At 32.9% G+C, this 17048-nt stretch overlaps 2 protein-coding genes and 2 long non-coding RNA genes across 17 annotated transcripts in view; 3 read left to right on the forward strand and 1 right to left on the reverse strand.

Moving 5' to 3' along the window:
- LOC127701543 (uncharacterized) overlaps positions 1 to 17048 on the forward strand; it is a 70604-nt gene that overhangs the window by 5716 nt on the left and 47840 nt on the right. The window lies entirely within an intron of this gene.
- On the reverse strand, positions 748 to 15125 carry LOC127701591 (uncharacterized). The gene is made up of 2 exons (XR_007982113.1): positions 15054 to 15125; positions 748 to 904 (listed from the first exon to the last, which is right to left on the reverse strand). It is a non-coding gene; the product is annotated as an uncharacterized LOC127701591 (long non-coding RNA).
- Positions 6272 to 13191, forward strand: LOC127701581 (uncharacterized). Its single transcript, XM_052205547.1, has 2 exons — positions 6272 to 6487; positions 12615 to 13191. Exons 1-2 carry the CDS (start codon positions 6403 to 6405, stop codon positions 13127 to 13129), a joined length of 600 nt encoding a protein of 199 aa, XP_052061507.1. The 5' UTR covers positions 6272 to 6402; the 3' UTR covers positions 13130 to 13191.
- LOC127701593 (uncharacterized) overlaps positions 15157 to 17048 on the forward strand; it is a 50228-nt gene continuing 48336 nt past the window's right edge. Inside the window, exon 1 of the long non-coding RNA XR_007982115.1 lies at positions 15157 to 15268. This is a non-coding gene — a long non-coding RNA (uncharacterized LOC127701593). The remainder of the gene's footprint in view (positions 15269 to 17048) is intronic.

Here is a 17048-nt window from a genome sequence, read left to right on the forward strand (position 1 = left end):
CATTGTCCGAAGACACATTGGTTTTTGCACAATAACTTTAGTTTAAGTGAATGGATCTCTTTGAAACTTTGCCATAAGGTTCAATACCACAAAAGGAAGGTTGGGATTGATTTTTGGGGGTATGGTACCAACAGTTAAGGAGTTAGGGTCCAAAAAGGGGCCAAAAATAAGCATTTTTGTAACTTCCAGACAATAACTTGTGTTTAAGTGTATGGATCTCTCTGAAATTATACCACAAATTTCCATACCACAAAGGGATGGTTAGGATTGGCTTTGGGGGGTTACGGCTCAAACTGTTTAGGAATTAGGGGCAAAAAAGGGGGAAAACAAGGGTTTCCTGGTTAATGGACAATTTAAAAGCAGTGTAAGGGATGTAATCCAAAAACAAAATTTTACAATGTTGTACAATGTTGGATTACCTCCCGTACACTGCTTTTAAATTATCTATTTAAGACTTTTATGATGTATTTAAATGGGTAATTATGGTTGCAAACTCCATTGGTAATTTGAATTGAGATTATGACCATATCTTGAGGAAGAGAATTTTTTTTTTTGAAAAAGGGGTGGGGGGGTGCATTTTTCATTTCAGAATTTAGAAAATAAACACTTTCTTCACATAATTTTTTTTTTTGCAAAAAAAAGGTGGGGGGGGGGGGGGGGAGGGGGGGGTCAATACGCAACAGCATAGAGTATTGCACAAAAGCAAAAAAAGAAATGGGTTAATCTTTATTTATTTTTTTTGGGGGGGGGGGGGTCAATTTGCACAGGCACAGTGTATTGCACAAAAGCAAAAAATTGAATTTAAATTCAAATCATTTAACCAATTCTAAGTTCTTTGACTACAGTTATTCTGTGTCAGAAACCTATTATGTGTCAAATATTCAATTACAATCCAAATTCAGACCTGTATCAAGCGCGAATATTGTGTCCATTTTTGCCCCAACTGTTCAGGGTTGGACCTCTGCGGTCGTATCCAGCTGCGCCCGGCGAAGCAATTTATTTTATAGGATTGTTAAAGCCTTGATTGTGCACACGTTTTTAGTATTAATTGCTTCTGTGGATGCTTTTACACCTTTATAAAATTTCAAAAGAAGCATTCAATTCTGAAGTAAGGATTTGTATCTATTTCATTATTACAGAAATTAACATGATTAAGGTGTATTGTAAGGTCAGGTAAATGTTACATGTATGCTACTTTTATAATTACCTGTAGCTATGGCAACATATAATAAAAGGAGATCTGCCTCATTTTTAGACTTATACTTCGAATTTGACATAAGCGGTTATCTCAGTACCAGAATCTATGACAAACGAGACGATTTTAATTTTGAAATAATCAATTTCCCCCACCTTTGTAGCAATATACCAACTTCACCTGCATATGGAACATACATTTCCCAACTCAATTGGTATTCAAGAGCTTGCAGCTACTACTCTGACTTTATAAAACGTCACCAGTGTCTGAGCAAAAAGTTGATGAACCAGGCTTACGTCAAATTACGTCTTGTTCTTTTTCTAAAAAAGTTCATCAGAAGATACCAAGACCTTGTTGTAAAATATTCGGTATCAACTTCAAAAATAATACATGATGATCTTGAAGTATAGATTCTAGGTACTAACATTTACGTGTTATCATGCTCCTTTATTTGTCTTTGTAAATTATTTACCTTTACTGTTAAGTCCATTTTTGGTAATATCCTTTTGGCATGGCTCGGTACTTATACATCCTGCCATTGTGCTATTGTCATTTTTTGCATTCTTGTCCTACATTTTTGCTTATGTGCTTTGTCTATATGCCATTTTGTTTTTCTTTGTTGACATATTTGTTTGTTTTTATAGTGATTAAGATTAATTATAACACAATGTTGACTGCTGTACCCTTATTTTTGACATTTTTACCAATTATATCTGGTTTTTATACCCCGTTTACGGGACGTATCATGGTATACCGTTGACCATCCGTCCGTCCGTCTGTCTGTCTGTCCGTCCGTCGTCAACATGTCAGACATTAATTCTAAAACGCTTAAATTGATATGCATGAAACTTTGGTGAATTGTTTATATCTATTGATGTGAGCTCCCTTTCGTTTTTCATAAATTCAGATTTACCATTTAAGAGTTTTGGGGTTTTATTCATTAAAAAAGGGGGGATTTCCAGTTTTCGGACAATAACTCATAAAAATATTCACCAATTTGCATGAAACTTTTGTGAATTGTTCATATCTATTGACGTGAGCTCCCTTTAGTTTTTGTCGAGCCTTCGACTTTTGTCGAAAAAGCGAGACATAGCGATCCTACATTCCGTCGGCGTCGTCGTCGTAGTCATCGGCGGCGTCCACAAATATTCACTCTGTGGTTAAAGTTTTTGAAATTTTAATAACTTTCTTAAACTATCCTGGATTTCTACCAAACTTGGACAGAAGCTTGTTTATGATCATAAGATAATATTCAAAAGTAAATTTTGTAAAAAAAAAATTCCATTTTTTCTGTATTTTACTTATAAATGGACTAAGTTTTTCTGCCAAGAAACATTACATTCATTCTGTGGTTAAAGTTTTTGAAATTTTAATAACTTTCTTAAACTATCCTGGATTTCTACCAAACTTGGAAAGAAGCTTGTTTATGATTAAAGGATAGTATCCAGAAGTAAATTTTGTAAAAAAAAAATTCCATTTTTTCCGTATTTTACTTATAAATGGACTTAGTTTTTCTGCCAGTTAACATTACATTCACTCTGTGGTTAAAGTTTTTAAAATTTTAGCAACTTTCTTAAACTATCCTGGATTTGTACCAAACTTGGACAGAAGCTTGTTTATGATTAAAAGCTAGTATCTAGAAGGAAATTTTGTTCATTTTTTTCCGTATTTTACTTATGAATGGACTTAGTTTTTCTTCCAGTTAACATTACATACAGTCTGCAGTTTAAGTTTTTAAAACATTTATTAGATTCATAAACTATCCTGGATTTGTACCAAACTTGGACAGAAGCTACTTACAATCAAAAGATGGTATAGAAAGGAATATTTTTATTAATTTTTTTCCTCATTTTTGTTGAGCCTGCGATTAACAGCAAAAGTAGGCGAGACACTGGGTTTCCGCGGAACCCTTACGAATTTTTTATAAAATTTGGATTTACCGTTTCCGAGTTTTGGGGTTTTATTCATTTAAAAAGGAGGGATTTTCCAGTTTTCCGACAATAACTCAAAAAAAATTTCACCAATTTGCATGAAACTTTTGTGAATTGTTCATATCTATTGACGTGAGCTCCCTTTCGTTTTTTATAAACTTCGGATTTCCCATTTACGAGTTTTGGGGATTTATTCATTAAAAAAAAGGGGGAATTTCCAGTTTTCAGACAATAACTCAAAAACATTTTCACCAATTTGCAAGAAACTTTGGTGAATTGTTTATTTCTATCGACATGACCTCCCTTTTGATTTTTATAAATTTCAGACTATAAGTTTCCGATTTATGGGGTTTTATTCATTACAAAAAGGGAGATTTTCCAGTTTTCCGACAATAACTCAAAAATGCTTTCAGCATTTTTTTTATGAAACTTTGGTAAATTGTTTATATCTATTTTTGTAAGCTCCCTTTTGATTTTTATAAATTTTCGATTTTACGTTTCTGAGTTTTATTTGTTTCTAGTCTGACAACAGATTTACAAAGTATTGCGCAACAGCACAGTGTATTTCACAACAGCAAGAAATCTTTCATATAACCAATTTCAAGATTCTTTGACTACATTTATTCAGAAACCTATGATGTATCAAATATTTAATTACAATCCAAATTCAGACCTGTATCAAGCTTGAAAATTGTGTCCATTTTTGCCCCAATTGTTCATGGTTGGACCTCTGCGGGCGTATCCAGCTTCGCTCAGAGAAGCAGTTTATTTTGTTTACACATTGTTGTCAATACATGTATAATGGAATTTTATGCGATTGTCATACAAGTGAGAGGTTTAGCTAGCTATAAAACCAGGTTTTATCCACCATTTTCTGCATAAGGAAATGCCTGTACCAAGTCAGGAATATGACAGTTGTTTTCATTCGTTTGATGTGTATGAGCTTTTGATTTTGCCATTTGATAAGGATCTTTCCGTTTTGAATTTTCCTTGGAGTTGGATATTTTTGTTATTTTACTTATTAGTAGTGTCATTCACAAAGTAACAAAAATAAAGAAAGAGTGAAAGATAAAAACCACTAAATATCAAAAGGTAAAACACCATAGCTTTTAACACTCAAAAACAAAAAATGGAGGTTCAGTAATGGTTGAATTAAAAATCATTGTCAGTGGTGTACGAAAAAAGATCACATACAAGTAAAGAGTACTGATATATTTCATTTGTCATTTATTTGGTCATTTACTAATTTTGATGACCATAATGTTAATTGGTATTTGGTCGTGAAGGGGAAAATTAATCGTTTAACTACCAACTTGGATCCAATAAATCTGCAACTGCTGAAAAAAATTTATAGTGTTTTTATACGCCCGTTTACGGGACGTATTATGGTATACCGTTGTCCGTCCGTCCGTCTGTCCGTCCGTCTGTCCGTCGTCAACATGTCGGACATTAACTCAAAATTGCTTAAACCAATTTGCATAAAACTTTGGTGAATTGTTTATATCTATTGACGTGAGCTCCCATTCGTTTTTTATAAAATTTAGATTTTACGTTTCCGAGTTATGGGGTTTTATTCATTAAAAAAAGGGGGATTTTCCAGTTTTCGGACAATAAGTCAAGAATGCTTTCACCAACTTGCAAGAAATTGTGGTGAATTGTTTATATCTATTGACATGAGCTCCCTTTTGATTTTTATAAATTTTAGATTTTACGTTTCCGAGTTACGGGGTTTTATTCATAAAAAAAGGGGGACTTTCCAGTTATCAGACAAAAACTCACAAATGCTTTCAGCAATTCTTATGAAACTTTGGTGAATTGTTTGTATGTATTGATGTAAGCTCCCTTTAGAATTTTATAAATTTTACATTTTACATTTCTGAGTTATGGGGTTTTATTCATTAAAAAGGGGTGATTTTCCAGTTTTCTGACAATAACTCAAAAATGCTGTCACCAATTCTCATGAAACTTTGGTGAATTGTTTATATCTATTGATGTAAGCTCCCTTTTTATTTTCATAAATTTCTAATATGACATTGAGAATTAATTATACTTTATTTGTTTATAGTCTGACAACAGATTTACTAAGTATTGCACAACAGCAAGAAATCTTTAATTGAACATAAATTCAATTCATATAACCAATTACAAGTTCTTTGAATACATTTATTCAGACACCTATAATATGTCAAATATTTAATTACAATCCAAATTCAGACCTGAATCAAGCTTGAATATTGTGTCCATTTTTGCCCCAACTGTTCAGGGTTGGACCTCTGCGGGCGTATCTAGCTGCGCTCAGCGAAGCAGTTTATTTTCATCTGAATTTCTCACTTATGAGTAATAGGATAACTATATTTGGTATATGAGTTTCTTGCAAGGTCTGCATCCATCAATTCATAAATCAGTGATCAAGGTTAAAGTTACATGATGTGGTCCATTTATCAGATACTATAAGCAGTAGGTCAACTATACATATGTATATGTGGTGTATGGAATGATTGTAAGATGTACATGTCCGTCTAGCAGATTTCATCTGACAGTGACCTCATTTTATGGTTCATTGGTCAATGTTAAGTTTTTGTGTTTTTGTCTGTTTTTAAAGGCAGTGCTTTAATGCCTTTCTAGTTGCCGTGTTAATATTTTTTTCCGCGATATCCAACTTATCTACGTGGGGGGTCATTTAGCTCCAAGTAGATCCGGAAAATGTTGATTCTCTCCTCTTCTTATTGTGGTATAAAATGTGTTTTGTCTCATTTCATTTACATTGGGAAATAGAGAAACGATCATTGTTTTGTTAGTTTTAAAAACTTTTGATATATTTGTATTTTACATTATAAGCAGTCAACCGATTGACAAACTAGAATTATTTGAATTCCGTGTGGAAAGAGGTCGGGTTAATTTCGAGTGTTATCTGCAATCTAGATGTTTATAAATCATTTCAGTCGTTGATATAATAATTAAAGGTCGACTGAACATGAATTATATTATACAATTAAAAGCGCATTTCTGTTTATGCACGCGAACCCGTCTAACGTTATAGTTATTTCGCAGTTATATAAAGTAGCAAATTATCGTTCCTGAATAGGTGGCGCCGTGGTAGCCGATCCTGTACTTCCACTTCCGGTTTCTGCACTGTGCATTAATTAACGATGCCAAGTACTTGTTGTTGTGTACTTGGATGTCATTTAAGAGGAGGACATGCATTTCCAAATGACTTAAAAAGAAGGAAAAGTTGGATCAACGCCATGGCCCATACGCAGATTGGACGAGAACACGATGAAATCGTGGAGTCCATCTCAAACAGCTGTTGTTTGCAAGGCACATTTTACTGAAAAAGACTACGTGCAGGAAACTATTCATGGTAAAACTCTATTTTCTTTTTAAAATATATAGTTATATATGTAATCGCCATGCGAATAAACCAAAGTCAGTTTACAACCGCAATTATCGTTTTAGAATAAAAGGGGGTGGTTAATTCAAGACGTCATAATTTTTTGGATTACGATTTAATGTGATCTGTTTGAGATTTTTTGGTGCTTGCTACAATTATAATGATTTCTTACAAGAGGTATATCATACTGAGAATTATTTTAGCAGTAATTATGCATCTGTAGTAATGACAGGAATGCATAAGCTATGCCTCATAGACTTTCTTGAAAAATATCAATGACAATGTTAACAGGAACAAAACAATGACATGCTCTCATCTATATTATAGTTATTTAGGTACAAACAATGTATGTTTGTTGCATACGTCTCTCATTGTTACATTTGTCCTTTGGATTTACATAACATACATTTTGATGTACATTGAATCAGGCTAACATAGTTTTATCCAGATTGTAATGAATAAATCTAGTTAATATTTTGCCAGGTTACGAGTACAAAGGAATTATAGTTATCTCGTACCATTGTAACTCGTACCAATGTCAACTCGTACCACTACACAAAAACTCGTTCCAATGCAAACTCGTACCACTGCTAACTCGTACCACGGTAAATTCATACCATTGTAAACTCGTACCAACTTATTTAAATGCATTCAAAAGGTGTTTAATGATGAATATATACTTTAATTTCACTCAATACCTCTTAAGTCTGTAAAATGTATATAATTTGAAATTACAATAACCAATTTGTAGCTAATTTTCCTTGTCTAATTGGATAGAGAAAACCGTGGCAGATTGGCTTTGTTGTCTCCCTTGAATAGACTCTTTTTATACGACCGCAAAAATTGAAAATTTTTTGGTCGTATATTGGTATGACGTTGGCGTCGTCGTCGTCGTCTGGCGTCGTCCGGCGTCGTCCGAAGACACATTGGTTTTCGCACTCTAACTTTAGTTTAAGTGAATGGATCTCCATGAAATTTTATCATAAGGTTCAATACCACGAAAGGAAGGTGGGGATTGATTTTGGGGGTTATGGTACCAACAGTTAAGGAATTAGGGGCCAAAAAGGGGCCAAAAATAAGCATTTTTGTAACTTCCAGACAATAACTTGTGTGTAAGTGTATGGATCTCTCTGACATTGTACCACAAGGTTCCATATCACAAAGGGAAGGCTGTAATTGATTTTGGGGGTAATTGCCTCAAAATTTTAGGAATTAGGGGCCAAAAAAGGGGCAAAAAACAAGCATTTTTCTAGTTTCAGGACAATAACTTGTGTGTAAGTGTTTGGATATTTCTGAAATTGTACTACAAGGTTCCATATCACAAAGGGAAAGCTGGAATTGAGTTTGGGGGTAATTGCCCGAAACGTTTAGGAATTGGGGGCCAAAAAGGGGCCAAAAATAAGCATTTTTCTAGTTTCCAGACAATAACTTGTGTTCAAGTGTATGGATCTCTCTGAAATTGTACTGCAAGGTACCATACCACAAAGGGAAGGCTGGGATTGAGTTTGGGGGTGATGAATCATAAGGGGGTTCAAAAAATTTGGGGGGGGGGGGGATTTTTTTTTTCCTTTTCTTTTTCTTTTAAAATTTTCCATTTTGAGTTGGTTATTTCTGATTAATATTTAAAAGCAAATAATAATGATATGGTAGGAGATACACACCAAACAGGATGTGTAAATTATTATATAATAAGTATTGTGCAATAGCAAGAAATTTTCAATTGCACAGTATTGCACAATTGCAAGAAATCTTCAATTGCACAGTATTGCGCAATAGCAAGAAATCTTCTATTGCGCAATAGCAAGAAATATCCAATAGCACAATATTGCGCAATAGCAAGAAATTGTCAATTGTACAGTATTGCACAATAGCAAGAAATATTCAATTGCACAGTATTGTGCAAAAGAAGATACTTCGTATAAATTGCTTATTTCTTGATCAATTTCAATGGGGTTTTATTCTTGAATTCTTGGGGTTCTTTAATATGCTGAATCTAACCGTGTATTAAGTTTTTGGATTTTGGGCCCCGTTTTTAAATTGGTCCACATTGAGGTCTAAAGGGTCCAAAATTTAACTTTGTTTGATTTCATCAAAAATTGAATTATTGGGGTTCTTTGATATGCCGAATCTAACCGTGTATTTAGATTCTTAATTTTTGGTTCCGTTTTCAAATTGGTCTACATTAAGGTCAAAAGGGTCCAAAATTAAACTTAGTTTGATTTTAACAAAAATTGAATTTTTAGAGTACTTTGATATGCTGAATCTAAACATGTATTTAGATTTTTGATTATGGGCCCAGTTTTCAAGTTGGTCCAAATCGGGGTCCAAAATTAAACTTTGTTTGATTTCAACAAAAATTGAATATATGGGGTTCTTTGATATGCTGAATCTAACCATGTATTTAGATTTTTGATTTTTGGGCCCCGTTATCAACTTTGTCCACATTGAGGTCAAAAGGGTCCAAAATTAAACTTTGTTTGATTTCATCAAAAATTGAATTCTTGGGGTTCTTTGATATGCTGAATCTAACCATGTATTTAGATTTTTTATTTGTGGACCCGCTATCAAATTGGTTCATATTGAGGTCAAAAAGGTCCAAAATTAAACTTTGTTTGATTTCATCAAAAATTGAATTATTGGGGTTCTTTGATATGCCAAATCTAACCGTGTATTTAGATTTTTAATTTTGGGTCCCGTTTTTAAATTGGTCTACATTAAGGTCCAAAGGGTCCAAAACTAAACTTAGTTTGATTTTAACAAAAATTGAATTCTTGGGGTTCTTTGATATGCTGAATCTAAACATGTGTTTAGATTTTTGATTATGGGCCCAGTTTTCAAGTTGGTCCAAGTTGGGGTCCAAAATTAAACTTTGATTGATTTCAACAAAAATTGAATATATGGGGTTCTTTGATATGCTGAATCTAAACATGTATTTAGATTTTAGATTTTTGGCCCAGTTTTCAAGTTGGTCCAAATTGGGGTCCAAAATTAAACTTTGTTTGATTTCAACAAAAATTGAATATATGGGGTTCTTTGATATGCTGAATCTTAACATGTATTTAGATTTTTGGCCCAGTTTTCAAGTTGGTCCAAATTGGGGTCCAAAATTAAACTTTGTTTGATTTCAACAAAAATTGAATATATGGGGTTCTTTGATATGCTGAATCTTACCATGTATTTAGATTTTTTATTTATGGGCCCACTATCAAATTGGTTCATATTGAGGTCAAAAGGGTCCAAAATTAAACTTTGTTTGATTTCATCAAAAATTTAATTATTGTGGTTCTTTGATATGCCAAATCTAACCGTGTATTTAGATTTTTAATTTTGGGTCCCGTTTTTTAAATTGGTCTACATTAAGGTCCAAAGGGTCTAAAATTAAACTTAGTTTGATTTTAACAAAAATTGAATTTTTGGGGTTCTTTGATATGCTGAATCTAAACATGTGTTTAGATTTTTGATTATGGGACCAGTTTTCAAGTTGGTCCAAGTTGGGGTCCAAAATTAAACTTTGTTTGATTTCAACAAAAATTGAATATATGGGGTTCTTTGATATGCTGAATCTAAACATGTATTTAGATTTTAGATTTTTGGCCCAGTTTTCAAGTTGGTCCAAATTGGGGTCCAAAATTAAACTTTGTTTGATTTCAACAAAAATTGAATATATGGGGTTCTTTGATATGCTGAATCTTACCATGTACTTAGATTTTTTATTTTGTGGGCCTGCTATCAAATTGGTTCATATTGAGGTCAAAAGGGTCCAAAATTAAACTTTGTTTGATTTCATCAAAAATTGAATTATTGGGGTTCTTTGATATGCCAAATCTAACCGTGTTTTTAGATTTTTATTTTTGGGTCCTGTTTTTTAAATTGGTCTACATTAAGGTCCAAAGGGTCCAAAATTAAACTTAGTTTGATTTTAACAAAAATTGAATTTTTGGGGTTCTTTGATATGCTGAATCTAAACATGTGTTTAGATTTTTGATTATGGGACCAGTTTTCAAGTTGGTCCAAGTTGGGGTCCAAAATTAAACTTTGTTTGATTTCAACAAAAATTGAATATATGGGGTTCTTTGATATGCTGAATCTAAACATGTATTTAGATTTTAGATTTTTGGCCCAGTTTTCAAGTTGGTCCAAATTGGGGTCCAAAATTAAACTTTGTTTGATTTCAACAAAAATTGAATATATGGGGTTCTTTGATATGCTGAATCTTACCATGTACTTAGATTTTTTATTTTGTGGGCCTGCTATCAAATTGGTTCATATTGAGGTCAAAAGGGTCCAAAATTAAACTTTGTTTGATTTCATCAAAAATTGAATTATTGGGGTTCTTTGATATGCCAAATCTAACCGTGTTTTTAGATTTTTATTTTTGGGTCCTGTTTTTTAAATTGGTCTACATTAAGGTCCAAAGGGTCCAAAATTAAACTTAGTTTGATTTTAACAAAAATTGAATTTTTGGGGTTCTTTGATATGCTGAATCTAAACATGTGTTTAGATTTTTGATTATGGGACCAGTTTTCAAGTTGGTCCAAGTTGGGGTCCAAAATTAAACTTTGTTTGATTTCAACAAAAATTGAATATATGGGGTTCTTTGATATGCTGAATCTAAACATGTATTTAGATTTTAGATTTTTGGCCCAGTTTTCAAGTTGGTCCAAATTGGGGTCCAAAATTAAACTTTGTTTGATTTCAACAAAAATTGAATATATGGGGTTCTTTGATATGCTGAATCTTACCATGTACTTAGATTTTTTATTTTGTGGGCCTGCTATCAAATTGGTTCATATTGAGGTCAAAAGGGTCCAAAATTAAACTTTGTTTGATTTCATCAAAAATTGAATTATTGGGGTTCTTTGATATGCCAAATCTAACCGTGTTTTTAGATTTTTATTTTTGGGTCCTGTTTTTTAAATTGGTCTACATTAAGGTCCAAAGGGTCCAAAATTAAACTTAGTTTGATTTTAACAAAAATTGAATTTTTGGGGTTCTTTGATATGCTGAATCTAAACATGTGTTTAGATTTTTGATTATGGGACCAGTTTTCAAGTTTGTCCAAGTTGGGGTCCAAAATTAAACTTTGTTTGATTTCAACAAAAATTGAATATATGGGGTTCTTTGATATGCTGAATCTAACCATGTATTTTGATTTTGGACATTGGACCAGAATAGGTAAATTAAAAAAATTGAAGTTCTTAGACCACATTCTTTCTGTGTCAGAAACCTATGCTGTGTCAAATATTTAATCACAATCCAAATTCGGAGCTGTATCAAGCTTGAATGTTGTGTCCATACTTGCCCCAACTGTTCAGGGTTCGACCTCTGCGGTCGTATCAAGCTGCGCCCAGCGAAGCATTTTATTTAAACTTTTACTGACAACTATTTGATTTAATTTTTAATCATTCCAAATCAGTAACATTGAATAGATTTGGGTATTTTTCTATTGTTTCTAAAAGGAATTTTATTTAATGAAAGAATTTATTGATTGTGTTTTAAAGGTTTAAAATTGTTTATGACCAACAGTTAGAAAGTATGAAATTTATTTTTATACAATATTCAGCACATTTCAGCAGAATATGACCATGCTTATATGATTATACAAGTTGATTAGTTAAAGATAAAAAAAAACAAGTTGATTAGTTAATAATCAACCAGGCCAATAATCACACAATCAAAGGAATTTAATATATTTATTAGCATGGTAATTAAGAAATTACATTTGTATTTTTGTCTAAGTTTTCATTAAAATCTGGTATAAATTTCAAAGATATTTTAATTTTTTGTATAAAGCTTTAAAAAAAAAATAATCATAAAACATTCGTATTTTTGTCTAAGTTTTCATTAAAATCTAGTATAAAATTCAAGTAATTCAACTTTTTTTATTTAGTTTACCAAAAAAAAATCATAAAACTTTCATATTTTTGAATATATTTTTAATGGTACGAGTTTGCAGTGGTACGAGTTCTGATTGGTACGACCTCCCAGTGGTACGAGTTTACAATGGTACGAGTTAACTTGCTTCTGTACAAAGTATGCATTGCTAATGGAAGTTCATTTAATTATCAAAAAACTAATGTTTTATAACCTTTTTCAGGGCACAAACCCACCATACAGAGACTTAAGTCTACTGCCAATCCCAGCCTATTTTCCTGGACCAAGCAAGAGACTGAATCGTCCGCAAAAAGAAAAATCAGGGCAGTTTCCTTCGAAAACAAAAGAACTAAACTTGATGAATATTGTAGTAGAAATCTAGAGGAAAGTTTTGATTGTAAAGTTGGTTTTCCTGAAGAAGTAATTCATACTGCAGACAGGATTTATGACTGTCCACCACCAACTGCCGAGCTAATGTTGAGCTTCACAGATGGAATTACGCAAACACCATCAATGCCTATATTTTCAGCAGAGAATTTTGAAATGAAGACACGTGACACAGCCATGCATTTTTATACCAGTTTAGAGTTGTATACTAAATTTTTATTTGTTTTGAACACACTTGGTCCAACAGCACATTGTTTGAGATACATATATTTTCAAATTGATAGGGTGTCATTTGAAAATCAGTTTTTTTATGACTTTGATGAAATTGATGCATTATACAACCAACTTTGAACTGTCTAGATTCTAGATTGAAACTAGTGTTAAGAATATTGTGTAAACATGGATTGTTTTTATGTCTAAACAGTGGCGTGAGGCTAACACTTGGCCATTTAGTGGTTTAGTCAGGTATTTTTCGCCATCCAACTTAGAATTAAAGTTTCCTACAACTTGGATTATTATTGACAGCACAGAATATCCCGTGATAAAACCTAAAGCTCCTAGAGCTCAGGCAACCTTTTCATCATATAAAAACAGAAACACTGAAAATACTTGTATGTTCGACACCTGGTGGTTTAGTCAACTATGTCTCTAATGCATATGTTGGTTGTACCAGTGACTGTGAAATAGTTGAAAGATGTAGAATAGTTCAATTATGTGATCCAGGTGACAGTGTGATGGCAGACAAAGGTTTAAATGTGCAAGATTTGTTTGCTCACTTTTTTCAAAAAAAGAAACAGAATTAGTTCCAAAACTCTTATACGGGATAGAAAAGTCTCCAATTAACACGTGCACATAGAGCTAATTATTGGACTTGGCAAAACATACAAAATTCTAATAAATCCTATGAATGGAACTGAAACAAAACTTTCATCTGAAATAACATTTAGTTGTTTTATGTTGTGTAATTTTAGAACTTGTATTGTGCCAAAGGATGCATAAATAAAAGTGACGCAATGAAGTTTGTTCTGATATATATATATAAATATTATTTACAATTACATGCACATGTAAATTGTAATGCATATAAAAATAAGGAGATGTGGTATGATATTCAGTGAGTTTATCGAACCAAAGTGCATAAGAAATGGGTTAAGCAGTTACAGGTGTTACTGTCACCATACAATCTCCAACAATTAGAAAAACTTTCAGAGATCTTACAACTAAGTTTTGTTGTCTCACCTTGACTTTGGTGAATTGTTTAATTTATATCTGTTGATGTAAATATGAAAAAGAAGATGTGGTATGATTGCCAATGAGACAACTCTCCACAAGAGACCAAATTTAAATGACACAGAAATTAACAGCTATAGGTCACAGTACGGCCTTCAACAATGAGCAAAGCACATACTGCACAGTGAGCTATAAAAGGCCCCGAAATGACAATGTAAAACAATTCAAACAAGAAAACTAACGGCCTAATTTATGTACAAAAAATGAACGAATAACAAATATGCAACACATAAACAAAGGACAACCACTGAATTACAGGCTCCTGACTTGGGACAGGCACATACATGTACATACAGAATGTGGCGGGGTTAAACATGTTCGCTGGATCCCAACCCACCCCCAAACCTGGGACAGTGGTGTAACAGTACAATATAAGAGCGAACTATAAAAATCAGTTGAAAGAGGCTTAACTCATCAGATGGATAAATACAAATACAAGTGGACGTGGCCGGGTAGTTGTACATCCAAACAACAAAAAGACACTAAGTACAGATCTGAGAGTACTCGCATTTACTGACAGCTAGTTCAAAGCCACAAACAACTGATAAAAAAATCTTGCATCTAAGACTAAATTATCAATCCGTAAGCTCCCTTTAGAATTTTATAAATTTTAGATTTTACATTTCTGAGTTATGGGGTTTTATTCATTAAAAAGGGGGGGATTTTCCAGTTTTTGGACAACAACTCAAAAATGCTTTAAGCAGTTCGCATGAAACTTTGGTGAATTATTTATAGCTATTGATGTAATCTCCCTATTGATTTTCATAAATTTCAAATATGACATTGAGAAGAAATTGAACTTTATTTGTTTATAGTCTGGCAACAGATTTATTAAGTATTGCGCAACAGCACAGTGTATTGCACAACAGCAAGAAATCTTTAATTGAATATAAATTCAATTCATATAACCGATTTCAAGTTCTTTGACTACATTTATTCAGAAACTATAATCTGTCAAATATTTAATTACAATCCAAATTCAGACCTGTATCAAGCTTGAATATTGTGTCCATTTTTGCCCCAACTGTTCAGGTTTGGACCTCTGTGGGTGTATCCAGCTGCGCTCAGCGAATCAGTCTATTACTTAATTAAGAACTCCTTTTTGTCGAGCCTGCGACTTTTGTCGCAGAAAGCTCGACATAGGGATAGTGATCCGGCGGCGGCGTTAGCTAACTTCTTAAAAGCTTTATATTTTAGAAGGTGGAAGGTCTGGATGCTTCATAATTTGTATATGGATGCCTCATGTTACGAAGTTTCTGTCAGTCACATGTCCAATGTCCTTGACCTCATTTTCATGGTTCAGTGACTACTTGAAAAAAAAGTTAAGATTTTTTGTAATGTTGAATTCTCTCTTATTATAAGTAATAGGATAACTATATTTGGTATGTGCATACCTTGCAAGGTCCTCATGCCCGTCAGACAGTTTTCACTTGACCTCGACCTCATTTCATGGATCAGTGAACAAGGTTAAGTTTTGGTGGTCAAGTCCATATCTCAGATACTATAAGCAATAGGTCTAGTATTCGGTGTATGGAAGGACTGTAAGGTGTACATGTCCAACTGGCAGGTGTCATCTGATCTTGACCTCATTTTCATGGTTCAGTGGTTATAGTTAAGTTTTTGTGTTTTGGTCTGTTTTTCTTATACTGTATGCAATAGGTCTACTATATTTGGTGTACATGGTGTATGGAATGATTGTAAGGTGTACATGTCTAGCTGGCAGGTGTCATCTGACCTTGACCTCATTTTCACGGTTCAGTGGTCAAAGTTAAGTTTTTGAGTTTTGTCTTTTTTTCTAATACTATATGCAATAGTTCAACTATATTTGGTGTATGGAAATATTTTATGATCTATATGTCAGTCACGCAGGTTTTTTTTTACCTTGACCTCATATTCAAGGTTCATTGCTCAGTTTTAAGTTTTTGTGTTTTGGTCTGTTTTTCTTAAACTATAAGCAATAGGTCAACTATATTTGTTGTATGGAAGAATTGTTAGCTGTACATGCCTGCCTAGCATGGTTCATCTGACCTTGACCTCATTTTCTTGGTTCATTGGTCAATGTTTAGTTTACTTGGTTAATGTTAAGTTTATGTGACAGTTGTAATAAAGCTTTATATTTAGGACTATCAACATAATATCAATGATTAGTAAAGAAGGCGAGACATTTCAGCGTGTGCACTCTTGTTTCATTCATAAATTACTTTATACTTGGAAATATAATTTTGCTTGGAGTTATAGTTTCTAAAAAAAGTATTGTCATTGCAAGAGTTGACATGTTGCAATGTACATTTATTCTACATAGTTCTATGGTACCAAATCAAAAGTTTATATTAAAGAAAGAAGTCAAAGGTTTCCCATCATAGTTTAGTTACATACATTTTTTTTGTACCTGAGGTCGTTGAATATAGATCATTATATAAATAAGGAGATGTGTTATGATTGCCAATGAAACAACTATCATCCATACAATGTACTTACCAGTAACAAACCACATTTGCAAAGTTGAATAAAATACAGTTGATAACATTTACTTATTACTTAAAAGAAAATGCCAAACTATTTTAAACAGTATTTGACTATAAACATAGATAAAAAAGGTACAAACTGGACATAATGCACTAGTTCATAAACAAGTGAGAACAATCGCCTTCATATAGTGCTCAGAATATGACATTCATAAAACTTGTTCAATATCATTAGAGAACTCTAAATCTTAAATACTGAAAGCCACCTCTGATAAGTACAATGTACTATGCAAGATAATGATATAACTGGACTAAAAATACACACAACCTGTAATTAACTGCCTTTACAGCGCTTTCGCGCTTTGATTCAAATACTGTAATAGGTCTTATATATTTGGTGTATGAAATGAGGTAATTTTTACATATCTGTCTGGCCGGTAGTTTCTGTATTTGACCTTATTTTCTTGGTTCATTGGTCAATTTTAAGCTTCAGTAGTTTGGTCTTTTTTAAGATA

The sequence above is a fragment of the Mytilus californianus genome, unplaced genomic scaffold (genome assembly GCF_021869535.1).
Source record: "Mytilus californianus isolate M0D057914Y unplaced genomic scaffold, xbMytCali1.0.p SCAF_5, whole genome shotgun sequence".
Classification (NCBI taxonomy): Eukaryota; Metazoa; Mollusca; class Bivalvia; order Mytilida; family Mytilidae; genus Mytilus; species Mytilus californianus.

Coding starts and splice junctions, on each gene's coding strand:
- LOC127701581 (XM_052205547.1), top strand. CDS start 6,403: ATGAAATCGTGGAGTCCATCTCAAACAGCTGTTGTTTGCAAGGCACAT. Junction 6,488..12,614: donor CGTGCAGGAAACTATTCATG/GTAAAACTCTAT, acceptor AACCTTTTTCAG/GGCACAAACCCACCATACAG.